This window comes from Pinus tabuliformis, chromosome 4_1 (genome assembly GCF_031772625.1).
Source record: "Pinus tabuliformis cultivar Carrire ecotype Pingquan chromosome 4_1, CPIR1, whole genome shotgun sequence".
NCBI lineage: Eukaryota > Viridiplantae > Streptophyta > Pinopsida > Pinales > Pinaceae > Pinus > Pinus tabuliformis.
Genome location: NC_142303.1, coordinates 824,055,878 through 824,081,629, shown reverse-complemented (window position 1 = coordinate 824,081,629; position 25,752 = coordinate 824,055,878). Strand labels below are relative to the sequence as shown.

The following is a 25,752-nucleotide window of genomic DNA, read 5'->3' as shown; positions in this document are numbered from 1 at the left end:
GAGGCTCATTCTCTACAACAAGATAGTAGAGATTAGGATCTGCGTCACTCTTGACGAATCCCATCTTCTGCAAGTAGCCATCAATTCGACCGTACCATGCTCTAGGTGCCTGTTTAAGCCCATACAAGGCTTTCTTCAACCTGCATACATGAGATTTCTTCTCATGTGTCTCAAAACCCTCTGGTTGTTCAATGTATACTTCTTCTTCTATCACCCCGTTCAAGAACGTCGTCTTGACATCCATCTGGTGAATCTCCCACCCCATCTGTGCTGCAAGGGATATCACGGATCTAATAGAAGTATACCTGGCTACTGGGGCGAAGGTTTCTTCATAGTCTATCCCTTCCTTTTGAGCATACCCCTTAGCCACAAACCTGGCTTTGTATTTTTCCACATTGCCATCTGCAGCGTATTTGACTTTGTAGAGCCATCTCGAACCTACAACTGACCTGTCCTGAGGCCTAGGTACCACTTTCCAGACATCATTGACCATTATGGAACTGTATTCCTCCACCATACCATCTATCCATACTTCATGCTGAACGACCTCCTCAAAACTAGAGGGTTCTCCAACTTGAGCCACCAAGGCTTGGTATCTGTCTGGCTGTCTACGCTCCCTTTTCTCGTTCTTGGGTGCACCGATGAAATTCTCTGCATCTCGTAGTATCTGTCGAAGTTCCCGACTCATTCTACCACTGGTAGTGGGTATATCTATCTGCTCCTCCTCTTCCTAAGACTGCAACTGTTGTGATACCTCGGGAGTTTTGCTTTTAAGAGAAATACTGGTGCTAGTTTCTACTGGACGAAGTGGTTGGACCAACGAATCATCCTTTGATTGCTCTTAGGAAGGTATTTCTCGGGATTTACTGAAAGCTTTGTCCTCCATGAACTTTACATCCCGTCGAATAACAATCTTCCTATTCCTCGGAAGATAGATTCTATATGCCTTAACATTCTCGCGATATCCCACAAGATATCCTTTCTCTGCAGTTTGATCCAATTTCTTCCTTTTTTCTTCGGGTACATGGCAGTATGCCAAACTCCCAAATATCCTAAAATGACTCATCTCAGGCTTCTTACCGGTGAAGACACTCTCCGGAGTAATCTTACCTAATGCCCTGTGAGGAGTCCTGCTTTGGACATACACTGCCGTGTTGCATGCTTCGGCCCATAGAAACTTGGGCATATCCCCATCATACAAATTGCTTTCGCTGCTTCAACAATAGTCCTGTTCTTCCTTTTTGCTACTCCATTCTGCTCCAGATTATAGGGGGCCACTCTCTTCTGATGCCTTCCCTTGCGCAAAAATTAGTGAAGTCCTTGTCGATGTAATCTCCACCATTGTCTGAGCGCAATATCTTTATCTTCTTTCCTGTCAGATTCTCAAATAGATCCTTGAACTCTTTGAATCGACCAAAAACCTCATCCTTTGTTTTTAAAAAGTAGATCTAAGTCTTTTTGGAATGGTCATCAATGAAGGTGACGAGGTATTCGACACCACTAAGAGCTCTTGTGGACATGGGTCAGCAGATATCTGAGTGAATCAATCCTAGAACACTCTTAGCCCTATTGTCGCTTTTGGAAAATGCAGTGTTGGCGTACTTTCGTAGTGCACATCCTCTGCATACATCATCTCGTTCGGTACTCAACTTTGGAACTCCTGATACTGTTCTCTCGAGAATTCTTAGAGCCCCATGGTGTAAATGTCCCATCCTCCTATACCATAGATCATTCAAAACTTTTTCCCCACTGCTCCTTATCAGTGCCACTGGAGATTCTAGCTGTAATCTATACAACCTGTTACTTCTGACTCCAATCTGGGCCTTCTTTTTCCAACTCGGGTGTTTGACATATACTTTCTCCTTAATGAAGAAAACATCATAGCCCTTGTTTTGAAGCTGAGATACAAAGAGTAAGTTCATCCCCAATCCCGGCACATGCAACACATTGGTTGCTCGAAGCCAATCCCCTGCTTCTGTTTGAAATACTATGGTACCTCTTCCTACGAGGGTACATTTTGACTTATTTCCCATGGTGATTTGGAAGTTCATCCTTTCTTCCTGATAATTCGAAAAACATTCTCATATTCCTGTCATGTGCCAGGAAGCTCCACTATCTATATACCAAACCTCAGAGGAGGCAGAACTTGCTAAGCAAGCGACTTCTTCTTCTAGTCTGGAAGCTAACATAGAATAATCATGATCCATGTTCCTTGTGCTCTCTTCTCCCTCTGGAGATCTGCGTGGGTCCTTCTGAGTTGATGCCTCGACATCATGCTCCTGACTCATAGTAGATTCTTTACTTTTGTTGCCCGATCTCTACTCTGATACCATGTGAAAATTTCTGACACGAAATTCTACTGCAGTAACTGATTTATTTCTCCTACTTATTTCTCACAATAAGTTGTTTACAAAACCCTTCAACAAACATTAAAATAAATTCTACTGCAGTTATCACATAATAGCATAGAGAAAATAACAGTGATATACAAGCACAAGAATCAATCACATCGACATGGTTATTTTTGGACAATTGCCCCTGGAAAAAGCCAATGCGAGAAAACCGGTGCAACAGATGAGGGTTTATTTATTATTCTTCAACATCAATCTCTTTACAAGGAATAGTTTTGCAGTACATAGAGAAACCTTCAAGATGAACTTGGCGGCAATGTCTGCAGTGCAATCTTTAACTGGCACCACTTCAACCCACCTAGTAAGGTAATTTGTGGCAGTGATAATGTACTTGGCATGGGAGTGTCATGCTTGAGGATTAATCGGTCCCACAAAATCGACCGCCCACTTCTTAAATGCCTGCAATGCTCGTACTGTCTATAATGGAAGTTCATTCCTATGTGACCGTACTAGCTATAATGGAAGTTCATTCCTATGTGACGACTTTCCCACACATTGGCAAACATTGCATTTTTGAGCGCATTCATTTGCATCTCGGAAAAGTGTGGGTCTCCAGAGTCTTGCCTGCAACACCTTCCTAGCGATGGCCTTCCCGCCCATATGTCCTCCCGCAACTCCCTAATGACATTCCCATAATACATCCTGTCTCTCATAATCATGAACACACTTGCGTAGATCAAGTCCCAACTTGTATAGCTGCCCTGCAATCAACTGGTAATATGGAGCCCTGATCACCTTGTGTCACCGTTATGTTGCCGTGTACTCCTCTAGGCATTTACCTGTAGCTAAGAATAATGCAATGTCCTCCAAGTAGTCTGGTATGGCCCCAACTCGAAACAGGTCGACATCTGGCTTCACCTGGCTCTAACTGGGAAAGATGGTCAGGTCCCACCTTTAGTCTTCGTGCTTTACAATTACTTTGAAAGTGAACTCCTGGAACAACAAAAGCCATCTACAAATCCTCCCTTCAAGTACAGGTTTGTTCACTAAATACTTCAGAGCCGAATGATCAGTAAAGAACTTGAACAAGCCTCCCAGAAGATAGTGCCAAAATTTTTGTAGTGAGTACACCATTGCAAGTGCTTCACGCTCTGTTGTTGTATAATTCTTTTTTGCTAGCAAAGTAGATCGGGTATCAAAGTTACCTTCTACAGGATGAGCCAACACAACCCCTAGGGCAATTCCTGAGGCATCGATATGGACGTGAAATTGCTTATTCCAATCTGGATAGACCAGGATCGAGCATTGGCCAACTTTTCTTTTAACACATTGAAAGCAACTTCACACTCATTGGAATAAGTAAACTTTTCAACTTTCTTCAACAACTTCTCTAGTGTTGCGGTAACCAAAGCATAATTGCGGATGAACCTGCAGTAATATCCTGTGTGGCCAAGGGTTGACCTCAACTGCTTAACACTTGTCGGGGGTGGCATGGTAAGGATAACCACAACTTTAGTAGGATCGACGCATACTCCTTCTCTGTAAACTATATGCCTTAAGAGTATCCCAAAGGGAACAACAAAAACACACTTCAAATTCAGGGAAATTTGCAACTGCCTACAGTGGTCAAACAACACTCAGAGCAAACTGGAGTGTGTTTTTAACAAACTGTAGATTGTCCAATCATCCATTTAAACCTCCAGAAATTTGTGATTAGTCTTGATGGAAACAATTACAATCCTCAAGAATACTACCAGCGCATTCATGAGTCCAAAAGGCATAGCATGGTAGGCATAGGACCCCCATTCAGTTGTGAATGTGGTTTTCTTCTTGTCCTCCTTTGCAATACGGACTTGGTGGTAACCAAAAAATTTGTCTGTGAAAGAGTAAGCTTCATTTCTTGCTACATTATCTAGGACCTCGTCACTGAAAGGGGTAGGGAAAGGGTCATGAACATAGGTGTTGTTCAGAATCCTGTAATCCACGCAGACCCGAATTTCTTAAGTTGGACTAACCCACTCAGTGTCATCCATCGGGAAGATCAACCTTGCTGCTAATATTTTGTCTATTTATTTTTTCACCTTCTCCTTAACCCTTGGGTTTAATCTATATGGCCCGTGCTTCACTGACTTTGCATCTGGTTTAAGCATATCTTCATTTCCCCTAGTTCTCCCTTAATTCCTTTAAGCTCCGCAATAGATGCAGGGAACAGATCCCCATGCTTCTCTTCAGTGCCAATATTGTGTTTCGGCAACTTCAGAGGTAGCGATTGGGGACCATCTGTTACAGGCCCACTTTCGACACTCCTCTCCCCTTTAGACTCCTTAAACATCAAATGTCGTAGCTCTTCCAAGTCATCCCCATTAGGGTCCAGGTCTATCTTTCCACAAGCCACAACTTCATGGAATCGAGATTCATAAGTGCGATTGAAGGCTTGCTGATCAAAGTTATCTTCAGTAAGCTTCTCTACTGTGAATATGGTCCTTTTGGTTGCTTGTAGAGTGACCATTATTCTCTCGTCATCATAGGTGAAGGAAAAAACACTGACAACTTGAGCTGCCATATGGTCCCATTCACTGGTCTGTCTTCTTATCTCCTCCTTTACATACCATGCTTTTGGGAATGTCCCTAGGGTGTGGACAAAGCTATTTTCCACAAGATCTCGAGAAATCCTTCTTTGATCCATTTGGCCTTACAGTCTCGTAGGTGTTGCTGAGGGTCAATGCGCCCTCGATACTTCACAAATTCAGGCGGGCGGTCCTCAGAATAACCGAATCTAGCCACCGATGCTGTCTTAATCTCCTGCCATTCTTTGAGATGGTTGCATTGAGATCCTCACCACCTTGCTGGGGTCGCTTGTAAGGCGACACCTAGTAAGTGTGCTTTGTGTATTCCAGAGATGGGTGTATCAAATTTGCTAATAAAATCAGTAACATAATTCATACCGTTAAAAACAGGAAACTCTCGTACCTCGGTTCCAACCCAGTGGATACAGTGGGTTGTGGCGCATCGTCTGGTGTTGATCTCATGTCCACCTTGTTGCTAGTCATCACACGCAACCTCCGATCCAACTTTCGAGCTCTGAACACTTCTCCAGCTGATCGACCCTCCAGTTGTCAGATTGATATAATCCTCCCTTTTTCTCGCTGTCATCTTGTATAATTGGTCTAGAAGCTTAGTGTCTTCTCTCTGTCGTTTGCGGGCTCTATAAACCTCAATCCTTGATAAGGGTCTAGGGGCTAGATCACCCAAACTCCCTCCACTTCAAAGGTCATGGTCTCTTTCTTTAGGTTGATCACTGCATAGTTTTGAAAGGCCCAATTTATCCATAACAATGCTGGATAGGGGTCTTTGTCTCCCATGATATCTATTACTCAAAATCTGCGTATGTTTTTACCCCTGCTATGTTGACTTCGACATTTTCCAGATGCCCCACAGGGAGGATGCAGTATTGGTTTTCCATGCACAACTGAATTGGGGAAATGCTAGCTTGGGCCTCCCTAAGGCTTCCCAGGTTTTTCTTGGTAGGATATTCACATCCGAACCTAAATCGAACTTCGTATCTTTGATTTGGAATCTTGCAATCTGTGCATCAACTCGAAACTCCCTTCCCGTTCTTTTATTATTCCTCCGCACTCGTCTAGAGTGTCTCTCAGGCAAGTTGGTGAAATGCTCCCTTCTAGAGTTTCTTCTTCCCTAATAACAAATCTGAGATTTTTCTGCAACTGGCCTAACATTTGCTTGTCAGGTAGCATCCTTCCCCTCAGGCCCTTCCCTAAATACTAGGGATTTAAGCTTCCATGGGTGGATTCGGGAACACCAACAAGTTCTCTTCTACCATTAGAACTTTAATCCACAACAGGATTTCCTTCGGCAGTCTCCCTCTCAGCCCTGACTTGAAAATGGCCTCAGATTCAGAGAAAGATTGATGGCCCTCTGCATTAAACTCAATAATGTATCCTTCTAAAGTAGTTTGCACCCAGAAGTCAATAGCTCGAGTTAGATTTGTATCGAGTCGGTGCAATCGAAGAAGGTCAGCCTGAGTCTAATTATGAGTAGATCGACTTAGGTTGCAAATATTTTCCTTGATCTATAGCCTCCACAATCAACAATAGAGGTCCTTTGGAAACTTGCACAAGAATATCTCGTACTAATTGCTCGCAGGCTCCGTGTACAAGATTTCTTCCTTCGCCCACTTCGCAATTTGATGGCGGAGTTGCGCTTGTTGAGAGGCAAATCACTCTACTTGATCATGCCACCAATCTTGGAGATATTTCTTAAAGATCCTAGACATCGTATTCTAGATCCCCCTTTAAAATTTCAAGTCCTGGAAACGAAACCATTTGTTGGTGAAAAATGATGAACGGGTTGAGACCCTGGGTTCAAGCACAGGGGCCAATGAATGCTCCGTCGTAGTCTAGCGTAGTGCTAGCATTTTCACCCTATTCAGGAAGAATAAGGCATCTAACTCGAGGTGCGCTGTGACGTTACTTGGTTAAGGGGCTGGAATCAGGCGTTGGGAGAAACCACATGGAAGCTATCAATACTCAGTAAACCCAGAACCAAAACATTGGAGATACAATTATAACAACTCAAGCATTCAAAAGGAACAAGTACTATACATGTGCATTCATAACAAATTTTTAAAAGGGGCACATAAAGTCACACAAGAAGACTCCCATATAACCCTGCAACTTCCTCTTTCATTAGTTCAACAACATTACATCAATACATCTGGCTCGAAAGCCCCATCAACAGAACAAAGACTAACATTACAAGATAATACATGACCAAGATATTACAGAATAGTAGGCTCCGCGACAACATTTTAGTGTACTTCTCGCTTTTCTCTTCTTTTTTGCTTTTCCCTTCGGCCTTTTTAAACACTTCGCTTGCTTGGACTGCTACTTCTCCCTCAGATGCTTTGCCTTTCCCCTTTTCGGATGCCTCTGTTGCTTGACTGCTTCTGCTTCCTCGGTTGTCAGCGATCCTTTCAACTCGGTTGCGACTGCGTGAGCCCTGATTTATTTGGCCGATCCTCTGCAATTTCTAGTCTTTGGCGGGTCCCTTGTCCTTGTTCGATTGTCTTCTCTGTGACTTCCCAATGGTTACCTCTGGTCAAAATGTGGTCAACATCAAAACATGTCAAAACTTAACTCTCAAAACGAAGGACCCAACACAGAGATTCTTCGAAGATTTCATATGCAGGATTGTAGGCCCATGGCCATGCCTCTAGTCACAAATTGGAGTAAGGTAGATGCTAGTAGAGTAGAGTGGGCAGATGCTACAATATACAGGTAACTCATTGGGTTGTTGATGTATTTGGTCAATGCACGACTTGATATTTGTTTTGCAGTGAACCAGTTGGGTCAATTCATGATGGAATTGACCGAAGTTCCCTGGGTTGCTGCGAAGCATGTTTTGAGGTATCCCAGAGGCACAATAGATTATGGATTATGGTACAGACAGGTGGATGGAGTGAGGCTTGAGGGCTTCACAGATGTAGATTGGGCAAAGTACTCCATAGATCATAAGAGTACTTAAGGTGGTGTCTTCAACATTGGGTCAACAACTATTTCCTGGTTTAGTAGGAAGCAAAGATCGATTGCGCTTATTTCAACAGAGGCCGAGTAGATGACTGCAAGTTTGGCAATGTGCGAGGCTATTTGGATGAGGAAGTTCCTTGTGGGGCTTTTAGACAGGGGATGGAGCCTACTGTGATACCCTGTGACAATCAAAGCTGCATTAAGCTCTCTGAGAATCTAGTGTTTCATGATCGCTCCAAGCATATCAAGATCAAGTATCATCATCTCAGAGATTGTCTACAGAAAGGGATAGTGAAGGTACCATACATTCCAACAGAAGAGAAGACATTAGATATCTTGACCAAGGCATTGGCAAGAGAGAGTTTTGTCTAATTCAAAGATAAGTTGTGAGTTGTATAGAATCCCTTCCTCGCTAAGAGGGAGTGTTGAAAATGGTAGCATGGAAGGTCTTCTTTGGGTCGTGGCTTAACCAGAAAGACCATGAGTTTGTATTTCCTTTGATCTTGGAGCGAGTTCATGGAGATGGTGAGTTTATTTCCAGTTTGTGGGAATAATATTCACAAGCTCATGTGTAGTGTTGGAGGGTCAGTTTCGTGGACCCTTCTTTAGATTGACTACAGGATCGAGTGGCAGTTATGAGTGTAGATAGATTGAGTTGGAGCTTCAGTCATTGATTGAAGGATGAGTTGTGACTCCAGTTATGATTGGAGAGAGAATGAGTTCGAACTGAGTTAACTTGTCAACCACACGAGTTCTAAATTTGTACTTGCCTATTATAGCATGTATCAAATCTATAAAGGAAGGACAAAGGCACAAACTTATTCATTGTTGAGTACACAAAGTTTTGTGTGAGATCACTTTGCTTGTGGAGTGCATATTGAGGAGTCTTTCTTGTGACAGAATTGCGCTAAGAAAGAGGAGGCAATTCTGTGCTAGGATTTAGGAACTGAGTCCTAAAAAATAGGAGGCCCTTTGCGCTACGAAATTGGAGGCCTGTGCGCAAGGAAATAGGGCCAGGTAGACCGCAAGGAAGTAGGAGCTAGGTCAGTGTATTCGCAGGGTGTTTTAGGCTAGTTCAACAGAGAACAAGTGCGTTCTCAGTGAAACAGATTACCTTGTAATTGATTCAGTTGCTTAATTAATAAAAGACTACAACAAAGTAGAGGGTTTTCCCAGTGGGGTTTCCTAAGAAATCAACTGTATTTTTATTTCTGTGTTTATATTCCATTGCTAATGAGTTAAAGAACTTTGTATCATGGTGGTAGTAAATTTGGTTTTGGTATTGGTTGCCTTGTTTTCAGTTATTCACTAAGTAGTTGCAGAGTTCTATTGATATTGAACACAATATAACAAATTGAATTCAATTGACTTATTACTTTTATTACTTTTTAATCGAGTTGACATTTATTATTATTATTATTATTTTTTTTGATCTATGTAGTATCCTAGGGAAATTTGAGCCCCTAGGATTTCTTTAGCTAACCAGGGTTTCCAATAAAAATTTCTTTGATAATTCAGTAATGAAACAAATAGATTAACCAATAGTATAGTGTAAGAGTAAACAACATGATCCACAAAAAGAGTACTCGTTTATTCAACAATATGCAATACAATAGTTCATCAACACAGTATTGTCATTCAATCCAATCAATATATTCAGAATAAATTCTAGATTTCACAGACTTCACCAATGTGCAATTGTATCCTGTCTACCAAATGACCTGAACTGCTGCACACTAATCCATAAACTGATGGTAGTACCCAGCTTGTATTTCCTTGCGAGCTTTGTCCATACCGGATGTTGGCTAGCCTCAGACGAAATCTGCTATAGGAAAGTTAATTGAGGGTAACTGGACAAGGCTGAGTTCCACAGGATGATAATTGATTTCTCAAGAGGAGGGTCAAACTCTGTCTCGAGATCTATCTTGTACATGTAATTTAATTTCATAAGGCAGCTCCTCTGAAGTCTGTCGCAGGGCTCTGTATTGTCTCAGGGAATATTGGATGTGCTACCACTCTAATCAATCCTTTGATTGCCACTCAGGAAGAGTTTGAATTTTGCTTCAGTGATCCACATTTATGCACAAAAGATTCTCGACTTGTTTCAGGAGGGTTCACATGATTCTGGCCCAAGGAAGCTTCAAATAGGCTTTTACCTCAGGGAGAGCTGGATTTCTGCTTGAATGACCTCCACTAATGCTTGGTAAGTTTCAGACTGCTTTAGGGAGGCTGCTTGGTCCTCCGCAAAACTTCTGTTCACACAATGACTCGACCTTCTTGTAACCTTGTTGCCTCAGAACAACTCCTTGAGTTAATCTGCAACCTCACTTCTCAAAACTAGCTCCAGAATAGCCCACATTTCCTTCTTGTCTAGCCGCGCTATCTCAGACCGAATTTCCAGAAAGGGATGCCCAACCTGGGTAGGGCCAAACTTGCAAATCTGCTTCTGGACTACTTGGGTTTCCCTCCTAAATCTCATTGCCTTAGGAAACCCACGATTCTCCCCACATAAAGCCATAAATCTGCTTCAGGAGATGCACCAAATTTCTGTCCCAAAAGATGCCATGAGTTCTGTGATTTCCTCAGACCAAAGCTTAACTTGTGCCAGAGCAAGAAGAGGGGTGACTAGGTAGGGTGTGATCACCTCCACTGAAACTAGTCAAAGGAAAAAGGGCTCTTAAAACCCTCAGAGCCTCAGGTTTAAAGAAAACAGAGACAAATTGATCCAATTCAATGATGGTCAAATGATTCTAACTCTCTTGTATTGATAGATTTCCTTGTGGGAGTTTTTCCACCTTGATTAGTTGAGTGGGGTTCATAGCAAAGCCCAACTTTGGGCTTTTTTGCCTCAGTTGTCCCAAAACTTGCCCTCCTCTGCCCAAACTTTAGGTATTCTGGGGTTTTCCCCTTTATCAAGGACTATAGTCTACAGGGATCAATAGGCTACTTCGCCCCTTAGGCCAATTAATCCCTTGGGGACATTACAATCTAATGCTTCACTGCAACATCTCCTCCTTATTAGGCTGCAGATCGCCTCTTGACACAATAAGAGTAGACAAGCAATGATATATTTCTGGAAGTAGCAATGATTTACAAGTAAGGAGTGCTTCTGTTATATATGTGAGAGATCTAACATTTCCTTGTTGAAAATTGATAGCTCAGAGATGAATTTACTTAAATAAAATCTTATTTCTGACAATTTTGGAGTGAATTTCTAAAAATAGAAAGTCATGTATAGCATCTCAAGTATGACTTTCCAAAAATAGTAAATCACCTTGCATCAATTAGTAATCAAGTATAGTTGAAGGAAAATCATTTAACCTATCATTAATCAATCCTAATGGTTCAATCTCGACTTAATCATGAATATTATTATTATTATTATCCGATATGATGTTATTATTAAAAGGAATTACAAGTCACGTTACCTTCATCACCTCAATTACTTCACACTTCTCTCCTTGATGACTCACTTGGCACTACGTAACTCTTTCTCTCCCTTAATACACACTCTCTTACGCACTCATTAAAGACATGGCATATTCCTCTTACACTCATTAAAAGCATGTCACAAAAGATTCCTCTTACACTCCCCTTAATGCATATGTTACACTCTCCTTAGCTAAGGCATGCATTCCTTTCTTAATGGCATAAGTTACTAAGGTATGTGTACCTCTCCTTAATGGCATAAGCTACTAAGGCATGTGTTTCTCTCCTTAATGGAATGCGTTACACTCCCCTAAATGGCATATGTTACTCTTCCTCAAGGCATGCGTATTGCTTCTCCTTTATGACAAGAATTCGTTGCTCCTCCTATATATGTGTCAAATGTCTTCTCACCTGACCACTACTACTTGTGCATTGTGAAAGAAGAATTTGAACTTGAGAGAGAGAGTTGGAGAGACTTGAAGAAGATTGTGAGAGAGAGACTTGGAGAGTAAGAGCAGAACTTGGTGAGTCGAGGTTGATTCAGTGCTTCAATGTTTCAGTGTTGATTTTGTTGAAGGGAAGGTTGATTCAGTGTTTGCATCTGCTGCTGCTACTAGTGATCTTCATGCTACACCTTGTTCATATTTGGGTGAACTTACTCATTCTCTTGATCTCTCATTGTGTTCTGTATCTCTGTTGAACAATTGATATCTAATAAAAGAATAATCTGTTGAAATTTCTAAGTATAACGCGTTTGAAATTCTTCCTGCGCTATCTGGTTTATTTCACCTACTTATTTAATTACTTAACAAGTTATTTAACCATATAAATACTGAAAATAAACACAAGTACAGTGTCAACCATCTACAGATCATCAATTGAAAGAATAGACAAACACACAAGGGACACTGTTATTTTTGGACAATCGTCTCTAGAAAAACCCAACTTCGGAAAACTGGTGCAACAATTCTAAGGGTTTTATTATTAAGCAACTTTCTTGAGTACAACTGGGTGCCAAACTGGCTCACCTGACAGAGAAATCAATCTGGCAGTAATACCTTTGTTCGGAAGTAGATATTCGGCAAGTCTGCTCCACGAAAAACTCTGCAACGCCTCTCTAAGGCTATGCGTCAGCTCTCCTGGCTTTTGTGTTAGCCTGGAACCCTCTGTGTCTGTCTTCTGATGCTCTGCACAGGCTCTCTGGCCCTCTGTGTCACTCACGCAAATGCTGGTAGCCTTTGCGCAATCCCTCTAGTCGCCATGGGGTATCACAGGGGAAGGTTGAACCTGTCATCTTGTAGATAGCGCACCACCAGGGGAGGGTGAGTCGCCCTGTGGTCGTATGTTGCTCCAGTAAGTACTCCAAGCCCCCCAGAGCTCCCAGAGCTCAATTCATGCAACATGCAAGACCCTTATAAGAAGGTCTCTCAATGACTCCAAGTTGTTCGAGAAAGTCACAGATTTGACCTTTCCCCGGGGCTTTGACAAAATGTATGCGACCTGTGCATCAGTCTCAATGCGATGGAGCCTCCTCGCTCTTCGGCTTACCATATCCCAGATAAGGCAGTATCTGATGTTTATCTGCTGGAGCAATCATCGAATACGAGATTCCTCAATAATCAAATCCCCCCTCTGGTTGTCACAGAGAATCACAGTGGTATTCATCATGTGTACAAGCAGCTCACTTAAGAGCTTCTGCAACCATGCAACTTCACATGAGATCATACTCGTAGCCATGTATTTGGTCTCGGCAGTGCTTATAGTAACCGACTTCTGCTTCCTGCTCATCCATGATATCGAAGTAGAATCCAAAGAGAACCAACACTGGGAAGTGCTCTAGTGATCCTCCACACTGCCTGCCCAGTCAGCATTCGAATAATCATGCAGTTTCATATTTCCGGCAATGTATCTCAATCTATGAGAGATTGTGCCCCAAAGATATCTCAGAAGATTCTTGGCACCAATCCAGTGAGGCTCAACCAAATATGAGCTCACCATGCTAACTGCAAAACATATATCCGGACGGAAGTTCACCAAGAACATCAACGCGAATGAGTTTATGAAACTCAGAGGCATTTCCCAAATCTGGTCCGACATCACTACCGTATAACTTCTGAAAGTTAAGATCCAGAATCCAACTCCCTTATAACCCCTGAAAGTTAAGATCCGGAATCCAACTCCCTCTTACTTCTGCAAATGAGAGGGTCTGCACCTGTCTGAAATAGGTTGTCCTCATAAGGTGTCGGTATGAGAGGTCTATCATCCACAACCTTCGGGTAATGGTTTGGATCGGTTTCACTCCTAGTGAATCTCAGCTTCCTCAGACATCTATCAATCCTTGCATACTACGCCCGGGGTGTTTTGCTTCAAGCCATAAAGGGCTTTCTTCCACCTGTATACATGAGATTTCCGATCATGAATCTCAAACTCCTCAGGTTGTTCCAAACCTGTGGACCTACTGCATGAGGGGAATGGTCCCCTTATAAGATTTTCCTTTGGTACATCTCAGACATGTACCTTCATGCTCTTCTTGAATTCAGGCATCCCTATCACCATCTGACTCACATCGGGTAGGGCCACAAAGGTAGATCTCCAGTGTTATAGATGCGATATGTCAATTGACATGATCCCCAATGGACCATCCTGCAACTTGATACAAATTTCCAACCTTGAACCCATGATAAAAAGCATCTTTGAAAATTCCATTTTTTAACACGTACCTTTCCATCGATGAATACCACCCTGAAACCTTTGACTTCCATTTCCGAGATGGACACCAGGTTCTTCTTGCGATTAGGTACATAAAAGAGATTCTTGTAAATGAATAGAGTTACCCTCATTCAATTGAGGGGTAACATTCCCTACACTTTTTCCGGGATAGGTGGCATCGACTCCAAGTATAATCCCACGGTTGTTTCCATCTCTACCAAATTCGAGAGAGCACCCTTCTATCTGATGAGGTGCCTTGAAGCACTACGATCAATAAGCCAGATTCCCAAAGAATCTGAATGAGAGGACCAATACAAGATAATGCTTCTTTATCTTATCAAAAATAACATTTGATTCTTCAGACCTAGTGTTCCTTGCTTTTTTTGAAGAGTTGGCCATTTCCTTGATGACTTGCATTACCTGTCATTCCTTTGATCATTGAAGATGTCCCTGGAATGATTGTTATCTTCATCAAGAGATGTGTCTCTGCCATTCGGACACTCCTTCGCATAATGGCCGAACTTATTGCAACCAAGGAATCTACCTTTCCTTCCACCCTTAGATCCGGACTTCCTAATGAAGTGATCTTTAGGTAGGCCATCAGAAACTTCTGCTGCACCATTCTGATAATATTCTCTGCTTCAACTTCATCCTTGGTGAATTTGAAGAGGGATGAGGAATCCATTGATCCTTTTTTTTCTTTCCCAACTGTTTTCGGTGATTGCTCTTTCACTCTCGCTTGGGCATTGCGTTCACTTTAGTTCTGATACCATGTTAATTTTAGGTATGTTCTATGCTTAGAGCAATTTATTTCAATTTTCACAGTTAGCTCAATATCTTTTCCAGATTAGCAATCACATCAGCATTAAAGTAAACTGTAGATAAAACATAAACATAAATCGCAGAAGACAAGCCAAGACAAGAAGACATAAGATGTGGCGCTAGCTAGGGACAAACCCCAATGTGGGGAAACCCTTGATCAATTCTTCTTATATGTTCTTCAATAGTTTAGCAGAAAGAGAGAAATAGTATTTTTACAACAGAAGTCAACACTTTGACTTATCTAGATAAGAGCATAGATCATCTCTAAGAAGATGATACATGAGATCAATTGAAGACATGCTGCTTCAACTGATTCTCCAAGGTGATTCCTTCACCTATTGTTGTGCTACATTACGTCATCATGTTGCACCTCACCGCGTTGCACCATGCTGGACTCATCATCACTATGCTACATCTCATCACGCTTCATTAATCATGACTGTACCCATCACTGTATTGCATTATGTGCCATTGCTGCACCATGTTGCCATACTGACCTATGTGTTGGTTGCATCTTGCTTGCTTGTTGTCCCTAGCATGCTTGCTGTTGCATGCTAGCTGTCCCTTGCATGCTAGCTGTAACATTGCATGCTTGGTGTATTTGCTGCTAAGTACCATACAACTGTCCCAATGTTAGTTAGTTTCCCCTTGAATGCTGCTCTCCTTTGGAGATAGATGCTCTGGCTGTTCTTGCAGTTCCTGACAGTTCCGACAGTTCCGGCTGTTCCTGGCAGTTCCAGCAGTTCCTGATAGTTCTGTCAATTCCAGCTGTTCTCGGTAGTTTCGACAGTTCCGACAATTCCGACTGTTTCGGTTGTTCCTGGCAGTTTGGGCTTCTGCCCTCTACGTTAGCTTTCTCACCTGTTCCGACAGTTTCAGCGATTTCAGCGGTTCTGGCAATTCTGGCAGTTTTGGCTTTTTCTGACAGTTCCGGCAATTCCTGGCAGTTCTGGCTTTTCCCGACAGTTCCGGCAGTTCCTGACAGTTTCGACAGTATCCGGTGGTTTCGGCTTCTGCCCTCTCCGTCAGTTTTCTCGCTTGTTCCGGCAGTTCCTGGCAGTTCCGGCTATTCTCAGTAGTTCCGGTAGTTTCGGATTTTCTCGGCAGTTCCGACAGTTCCCGGCAGTTCAGGGAATTTCAGCTATTCCCGACAGTGCCGGCAGTTTCGGCAGTTTCGGCTGTTCTGGCTTTTGCCCTCTAAATAAGGGCAGCGTTATCCCTTAGGATCTCTCCTCCTACTAAAACCCAAAGACAAGTAGAGAGGAAGAGATCCCAAGTGTGTTGAAATGACTTGAAGGCCACCTCTATTTATACTAAAACGTTAAGCACAAGTGGGGTTTATTTGGTTGCTGGCCGACCTTGACAAATTGTACAATAACATAAATAAATTCATATCTCCATGAATACTTATTGGAATTGGATGATCTTTAGATCAATCCTACACCTCTTGATGAGAGTGATCCAAAGAAAATATCAGCTTCCATTAATAAGATGACCCACATGGAGTTTGGCCCTAGTTGCCAATTTTAGCAAATACCTTTGTTCGGAAGCAAATATTCGGCAAGTCTGCTCCACGAAAGACTCTGCAATGCCTCTCTGAGGCTCTGCGTCAGCTCTCCTGGCCTCTGCGTCAGCCTCAAACCGTCTGTGTCAGTGTTCTGATGTTCTGCACAGGCTCTCTGGCCCTCTGCATCACTCATGCAGGTGCTAGTAGCCTCTGTGCAATCCCTCTAGTCTTCTGTGTGGCTCTTGTTGGCTTTGTGTAGCTTCCTCTGACTCAGCGCTGATCCTTCGACACTATCTCTGCCTCTCTGTTATGCACTCACTGCCCCTCGCTGCAACTCTGATCACTGGTTCGATTTCTCTCAGAAAACCCCGCTCGAGAAAATCGAACTGACTGATCAATCTTGGTGTCTCTCCAACTGACCCTCAAGCCTCCTCTTATACTTTTTCTGTCGAGTCTTCAACGACCGAGATTAAATCTCTAATCAATGGCTAAGATTAGATTTGGCTTGATCCATGTCATTTAGAACCTTCTCACCCAATTTTATATTAATACCCATTAATATTTTTATTTTCCTAAATTTAGACTTAGGAACCCATTCAAAATATTAATTATTTTAATATCTGTCTAACTGGGTGGAATTTCCCCAAACCATTTCTGGGTCTTGGAGATATCATGTGCTTTAGCCTCTCCACCAATTCTCATGGCTAGAGCAGATCCGATGCTACGCCAAATCAACACTCCCTCTTAGCGAGGAATGTGCTGTAGTAATGTTCCACCACTGAACATTACTCTAATCATTTGAAACTGGTACCTGTGCTGATGCTTGGCCTGCTACCCAACATCCTCTGCACTGCTGCCTTCTGTACCACTGTCCATGGCTCTGCCACTGCCACTGCTACATCTGTACTGCAGCTCCTTCTGCATCCGTGCTGCTGCTAGTCCTTCCTCCCAACATTGCATTTGCATTGCAGTTCTCTTTCATCATGTTGTCCATAGCACTACCACTGCTACTGCTGCATTGCAACTCAATCACTGAGAAATAAATAACTAATCTACCCAACCACTGACATCCTTGTCAAGCTAGAAGCCCTCATGATGTTGAAACTCTCTCCGCTGCTATCTTGTGCTCCCTCTACTGCTTCTGCGTTGCTGCAACAACTCTGTGCCTCTCGCACTGCTGCAAACACCTTTGTGCCTTTCTGCACTGCTGCAACCTCCATTGTGCCTCTCGCACTGCTGCAACCGTCACTGTGCTGCTATAGATCCCTGCACTCTAGCACTGTTCTGTCGCTCCATCGACATCTTGCTTCTACCGACATCCATCATCCTATTACTGTTTCTCGGGGCTCCCGTAGCCGGATATGATCCAAGAGTTTGGGTACCTCAAGGATCTTGCCCCACATCTTCTGGAGTCCTCTTGACTACAGGTCGATGTCACCCCACCTCTTCTCTAGAGGTGCATGAGCACTCATGGCACAATCGTCATCAGTCTCTACTTCCTTCTCCGCCTTAGTCAGCGCTGCCTTGGAGTCAGAAGCCTCTCCCTTATTCTTCTTCTTGGGACACAGGGTTGCATAATGACCCAGCTCCCCATAATTGAAGCACTTTATCTTGGAGATGTCCTTCTTCTTCCTCTTCCCCTGCTGTCCCGCAGATGCCAGAGCTGCATCCTCTTCCTCCTCTTTCTTGATTCAACCACCTTTGCTGCTACTTCCCGTCTTGGTCAGTCGTCTGATCTCTTCTTGGCGAAGAGCTGCCCACATCTCTTCCCAACTTGGAAGATTCGCTCTGCCCAAAATGCTTTGGACGAATGTCTCCCACTCCTCGGAGACTGCGTTCAGGGCGGTCCTCACCATGAACTCCTGATCTGATGTGGCCCCTATGGAAGTAAGTTGGTCTCGAATCTCCTGCAACCTTTCGAGGAATAGATCTATCTGCTCCCCCTTCTGCATCTGATACGACCACACCAGATTCTCTAGTAGCATCTTCCTTTGCACGGAAGTGCCTTGATATAATGTCATCAAGGTATCACACATCTCCTTTGCCGTATTCTTCTCGGCAATATGCTGAACTACATGATCCTTGACCCCATCAATGATTATGCACTTTGCCTTGGCCATTGCATCCTCATACCTTTCGTTATCAGCTGGGTCGACTGGGATAGCCATAGTTCTCAAGGCGAAGGCCTTGATGCGATGTCTATCTAGAACATACAGGATCCTGAACTTCCAGATGACAAAGTTGAATGTTATGTCCAACCAGTCTTGATCCCTTAGTCCATTCATTGCCATCTTTGCTCTTCTCTTCGACTCCCTCTGAGTCTCTACTTCCCTCTTGGAAGTTCTCTTCTAGACTCCCTCTGAGTCTAGATTTCCCTCTTGGAAATCCTCTGCTAGACTCCCTCTGAGTCTCGATTTCCCTCGTGGAAATCCTTCTGCCAATAGTCGAATCGCTCCTCTTCGATTCCCTTTTCTCCTGCAACACTGATCTGGATTTCTTGGCTAGAAATCCACCTAGGTAGTGACTCCCTCTACCTTGGTTCTGTCTTGTTAGGTACTGTTCTGCTTCGACAGCAACAACACCCCACCAGCTTCACAATCCACAATCTGCCCACAACTCCTAGGCCCTAGCAGCTGAAAAAATTGAGCCACTTAGCTCTGCGCAATCATGGCAAGGCTGAATCGTTCCTCTGGCCTGCGTCACTCCTACCTGGCTGAGCAGGATGATGTGGCTCTTCATGAGCCTCTTCTGCTTCTCACTGCTTCTGCGGTGGTTCTCTCTCTGGCTCGAACTAATGACGCAGGCCCTCTGCGTCACTCCTTCTCTCCTGCTTTCTACTTAGGAACAACTTCTGTCTCTCGGGACAACTGTTTCTGCTGCAAATTTTCTGATTTAGCTGGTGCCTTCAGCTCTCCTGTGATCTGCAATGCTCTGATACCATGTTGAAATTTCTAAGTCTAACCCATTAGAAATTCTTCCTGCACTATCTGGTTTATTTCACCTACTTGTTTAATTACCAAACAAGTTATTTAACCCTATAAATACTAAAAATAAACACAAGTACAGTCTCAACCATCTATAGATCATCAACTGAAAGAATAGACAAACACACAAGGGACATTGTTATTTTTGGAAAATCGTCTTGGAAAAACCCAACTTGGGAAAACCGGTGCAGTTGTTCTGAGGGTTTTATTATTAAGCAACTTTCTTGAGTACAACTGGGTGCCAAACTGGTTCACCTAACAGAGAAATCAATCTGGCAGTAATACCTTTGTTCGGAAGCAGATATTCGGCAAGTCTGCTCCATGAAAAACTCTCCAATACCTCTTTGAGGCTCTGCGTCAGCCTTCCTGGCCTCTGCGTCAGTGTTCTGATGCTCTGCGCAGACTCTCTGGCCCTCTGTGTCACTCACGCAGGCCTTGGTAGCCTCTGTGCAATCCCTCTGGCCCTCTGCATGGCTCCTGCTGGCTCTGCGTAGCCTCCTCTGACTCAGTGCTGATCCTTCGGCACTATCTCTGCCTCTCTGCTATGCACTCACTACCCCTCGCTGCAACTCTGATCATTGGTTTGATTTCTCTCAGCAAACGCCGCTCAGGAAATCGAACTGACTATTCAATTGTTGTCTCTCCAACTGACCCTCAAGCCTCCTCTTACACTTTTTTTGTTGAGTCTTCAATGGTTGAGATTAAATATCTAATCAACGGCTAAGATTAGATTTGGCTTGATTCATGTTATTTAGAACCTTCTCACCTTGTTTTATATTAATACCCATTAATATTTTTATTTTCCTAAGTTTAGACTTAGGAACCCATTAAAAATATTAATTATTTTAATCTCTCTCTAACCGGGTGGAATTTCCCCAAACCATTTCCGGGCCTTGGAGATCTCATGTGTTTTAGCCTCTCCACCAATTTTCATGGCTAGAGCACATATGATGCTACCCCAAATCAACAAAATCTAGTTGGGTTTTCCTCTTGTGGGTTTTGCCCTTGTTTGCGGGCCTAAATTCTCCGTGTCTCATTTTGTTCTTGGCTGTCTTCTATTGTGCATTTGGTTTATGTTCTATCTACATTTGCTCAATCAATATTGCAACAGAAAGAAGTTTTTGGAATAAGTAATTGTTTCAGCATAGAACTTCAGAATTTCAACATTCCTCATCCAACAAAAGCCTTGACAACATAACATAATGCCTTTATCTCTTCTATAATATAAACTCTAGAGATAAGGCAACAACACAAAATATTCATGATATAAGAGTGGATAGGTCTCAAGACCCTCAACAATGCCTCATAAATGAAGAATAATGCTCAAAACATCAAGTCCTCATCATAAATGTGTGAAAGGACCTCTTAAAGGGGAATGACTTACTCCAAAAGTGCCCACGAGTGGTCAAAAGTTCACAATAATGTTCTCACGACATATTTTAAAAGCACCATAACTATGTCAACTTTTGCAAAAATTTCTTTTATGTCCACATTTCAGAAATCATGTGGCCATTCTGTATCTAATGGTGTTGATTCGGTGGAATTCCAGGTATTCTATCAATAGATAATTTCTCCTGAAGCTGGCTGCCCTAAAAAGGTCATGTGAAGGGGTGAGAAATGGCCTCAAAAGTGAAATACTTCTTACAAAGGGTACACCGTTTCGTCCAACAATTGCAATGTCTCATTGAAAAGGGTGAACCATCAACATCATTAAGCGCACCAACACGCTTCAAATGCCTTGCAACATCCTCAACGAAGTGTGGAAGAAGAACTATCAACTTCCTTCAGAGGAAGGTGAACAAGGCAAAAGGCATAACTTCTAAGCATTGTGATTCATTATTTGATTCAACCCATGATCCCTACTTACATGCCAAATACATTAAACAAAAACACTTTGTATGAAGCAATGGCAAATGTAACTCATGTGTGTCGGCCCTGTCGGGTCACCATCATCAAATGAGTGAACTGAACATGATATATGAGGTATCTGTGGGCTACAATCTGTGGAAGTGCTGAAAAACATCACTGGGACCACTGTCTGTAATGTGGATCATTGGAGAAAAATCTCGTCTAGTTACACCTAGAAGTGAGGGGATAACAAACCTCCTATTGGAGCATGGCTTTGTGGCAAGCAGCGAGGTGATTAGGCTTGTATTAACGTGGAGACATGGGTTCAAATCTCCCTGAGTGGACTCAAGTGCAGTTGAGGCCAAATGCAAGCCCCGGTTGACTTTGGCGGCATAGAGTTGCTCCCAATAGCATGGAAATTTAGCAAAATAGACTTTTTAATCTGTATTTCCCAAAAGAAAATTTTCCTGAAATTTGAAACAAAGTCTATTTTGGCACCTGGGCTTGTCTCCTTAGCAACTGCTCATAAGTTGAACTGTTTGCTGAATACGGATTGTTACAACTTAGAACATGATTTTCCGATAGAAGAGTGATCTCTAAAAACTTACTGTCTCCTTTCCTGTATCATACGGTTATTGCCAAACATCTCCCAAAACTTGAAACATGAATGTTTGTTAGGGTGTTTTGGGACTGATATGGTATATTTGTCCTGCTGTTACTCGAAGAAGCATAACATTATTTTGGTGGGCTTATGAAACCTGTTTGCCTTTGTGCTACATTTTACATTGACAAATTTTTCCTTTTGTATTATTTATATATGATGTGTTTGATAGAAAGAGACTAAGAATTTATTTTTGGGATGTTATTTGTTGCTACTAGCTATTTAATGGCAGGTAATGTTAGGGATATGCTGTATTTATGTAAAGAAGCCGAGAGATACAAGCAGTTTGCTTGATTTGTCGTTCTGTTTAAATGTTTCTGTACAATCAAATATTCTTTTCATTTGATTTTGTAGGTTAAACTTTGTCCAAAACGAAGACAAACAATGTTGTTCTCAGCTACAATGACAGAGGAAGTGGATGAACTTGTCAAGCTTTCACTTACTAGTCCTGTGCGTCTTTCAGCAGATCCATCGACAAAGAGGCCATCAACACTGACTGAAGAGTAGGTGCACTCAACTTACAGTGATTTTCATAATTTTAAATTAGCATTAAAGTTTTGGCATTCATTGGACTCTACATTTTGCTTTGTACAAATGGCCTTCATGGTTAAATATCAAACAATTATCTTCAGGGTGTTGTAGTCCTGAAGGGGATGATTTACTTTGAATAGTAGCAGTTGACTGATTGAAAAACATCAGGTTTGGAGGAAGTGTCAAATAATGGAAACAAATGATTCAATCCATTGTTTATCATCAAATTTTCCTGCAGATTGTGAAGGCATGATGGTGGATGCCATTGCCTGGAATTCAGGGTGTTTATTAGGAATTCTGCTTAAGAATTGCATTTTCCATTTAGCTATTACTGCTATGATATTTTTTCCTTGTTGAAACATTACAGTTTCACTGTACAAAATGTGTCCATGGTTGAATACCAAATGAGCATGTTCAGGAGGGTGTAAAAATGAGGATGATGATCTTTTTATATGATATGGAGAAGCTATTTTTTGAAAGAATTTCATGTGACTGAGCTCCTCTCTTTATATCTTGATAAGTTTTGAATGGCCATCGCTTCATGGTAATGGACAATACATCTAGAATAGGCTTTACCTGAATGAACGATAAAAATAGTGTTAGCTACTACAGAACTTTCAGCATATGATTGTATCTGAAATGTTGTAGAAAACCTGCCAATATGTTATTTGCTATGGAGGTAGTGGTGGATGAATGATAAAGTTTCAGTTGCCTACCACTTCTGTGGGATGAAAATATCTTTGTAATATGTATACTATAGGATGTCTGAAGTAAGAAAAATGTTCTCAGGCATGGAATTTAAGAATATTGATAGGTTATAGATCTTGATAGCTAAGCATATCACTGAGCAATTTGGAAAATTCATGTTGCAATATATGTACAAGTCTGAGCATGCTATCTGGAACATGATTAGCTGGTTTCTCTTGGTACTTAGGTTTCATGTATTACCATTATTTGAATAGCAGGAGTGTTGTGACTTTCATGACCGCATTCCTGTTTGACACAGGGTAATAAAGATTCGACCTGTACATGAAGCCAAGCAGGAAGCAATATTGCTTGCATTATGTTCTCGAACCTTTACAAGCAAAGCAATTATCTTCAGGTATTTATTCTGTGGCAAGTAGCAGTGTTATTGGTCATAAAGATAATCATTCTGAATTCTAATTATAATATATATTTGAACTTTATTTTTCTGTGGAAATGTTTTCTTATCCGAGGATGTCTATCAGCACATCAGTGCTTTCCAGTAGTTCATTTCAGATTCCCTTCTTAGCTTTGTTATTTGCAAGCACAAAATGAATTAAATAGCAGTGTTTCAACACATACCCTAGGTTGGGGGGGGGGGGGGGGGTGCATCCCCTCTTTTCTCATTCTCTGTGTGCAGGAGTCGCCTTGGGAAACGTTTCCCCATTCCCCTCTTTTGGGGAAACTCAGGGAAGTGCATGGCCAAACATGTTCCGAGTGTGGGGTCATGTTTCCCAAAAGGAGGGCATCTGGGCATCCCCCCTCAGAAAGGGGAGTGTCTGGGCACAAACCTTGATTTCTTGTTTATGACGGCTAAAAAAATGAAGGTGAATTTAAATCATTGTATACACTATTGTGTTCCATTTATGAGTCAGTATATTTTATTTCTGAATCTGAATTGTGTCTTTATCATTTACAAATTTGAATTTAGTATTTTTCTGTTTATTATTTAGAATTTAGTATTAGCATTGCACAATAATGAATTTGCATTGGTTGAATTGTTATTGTTGTGATTTTATCATTATTATTTTTGGTTTTATAATTTCAGAGGCAGAGGCCCCTATGCTAGGACCTTGCTGCACACCCCCCCCTTTCTGTCTCCCGTGAATTCCTAAAAATTTGGGGGCACTCCCACATGTCCCCCATGTGCGTTTCCCCACTCCTGTACTCTCCCACCCCTTTCTGTCTCCCGTGAATTCCTAAAAATTTGGGGGCACTCCCACATGTCCCCCATGTGCGTTTCCCCACTCCTGTACTCTCCCATCCTGTAAGCTTGGTGGAACATATCTAGTCTGGAGAAGATCCTACCAGGCTAGCACAGAGCTAGCTTTGCCTTTTGAACAATGATGATTGTAACTTGTATCTACCATTCTTCTCATGTCAAATTTCTAGCATTTGTATTAATGATGGTATCGTTTTGACAGTGGCACCAAACAAGCAGCACATCGCTTGAAAATTTTATTCGGACTCTCAGATTTGAAAGCTGCTGAGCTGCATGGAAATCTCACTCAAGCACAACGGCTTGATGTACGTTTTCTTTCTTAAACATGATACATTCTCTAAGATCACTTTTATACCATCAGGTTGAATAACTTCAAATACATTTGATGGCAATATGTGGATGTTTTTGTGTATTGTGCACATTATTAATTTCGTGAAATGATATTATAGAAGAATATTAACTCAGTGTGGGATCATTTCCCATTCCAGATTGACCATGCCCATTAGTAGGTTCCTATATTTAGCCTTCAATGTTAGGATACCACTTGCGTTAGCACCTGGATTCCTCCTGGACTATCCTGCCTAGTCCACTCAGTTTGGGCCATTACTGAGATGACATTTTCAGAATCTGCATTGATAAGATGATTGATGGCAATGATGATAGTTCCTGTTGTACATCGTCTTCTAGTGCAATATAGTGGCACTTGTCTTACATGGAGATGTACTTTTTTTAATTCCTTTTTACGGTTTACCTCCAAGGTTCACATTTGTAATCTACCTTTAGTTGTATTTCTTCTATTTTTGCGCCTAGGAGTTGCCTTCAACACTCCCATGATGGTGATGATAGTTTCTCTTGTACATCAACTTCTAGTGCAGCATAGTGGCACTCATCTTACATGAAGATGTACACATTTTTTATTCCTTTGTAGGGTTTACCTCCAAGGTTTACACATTTGTACTCTACCTTTCACTTGTTTTACTTTTGGGTCAAGGAGTTGCCTTCAACACAACCATATAACTATTATGACGTCTTGTACTTTGTAGGGCCATTCTTTTTGTTCAGTTGTGGACATCAATATCTTTTCCATCGTGTGTATGACTTTAGGTTAGGTTGTGAAAATTGGAGCTATGCCTATACAATGCAATGACTTTAGCGAGAATGAGTTGTAAAACATGCACAGGTTGATTATAATTTTGGATGAATTCTTTGTTCAGGGATTAGGTCTAATAGCTTCAGTAGGATGGAACCTATTGTGTTGATTTTTCATAGGTCTTCTAAACTGATATTTAATTCTATTGATTTAATCTTTTTCATATTTCCATTCATCATTAAGCAATTACACAAAAGACATCAACAGTAACATTTGTGACAGTGGGATCATAAAGAGAGCCAAACAAG

At 42.0% G+C, this 25,752-nt stretch overlaps 1 protein-coding gene across 1 annotated transcript in view; it reads left to right on the top strand.

Annotated features, from left to right (window-relative positions):
* Window positions 1-25,752, top strand: part of LOC149178772 (DEA(D/H)-box RNA helicase family protein) — a 288,841-nt gene that overhangs the window by 121,468 nt on the left and 141,621 nt on the right. Inside the window, exons 7-9 of the mRNA XM_089420426.1 lie at window positions 22,212-22,360; window positions 23,395-23,490; window positions 24,557-24,659. Of these exons, the coding sequence (XP_089276552.1) occupies window positions 22,212-22,360; window positions 23,395-23,490; window positions 24,557-24,659 (348 nt within the window). The remainder of the gene's footprint in view (window positions 1-22,211; window positions 22,361-23,394; window positions 23,491-24,556; window positions 24,660-25,752) is intronic.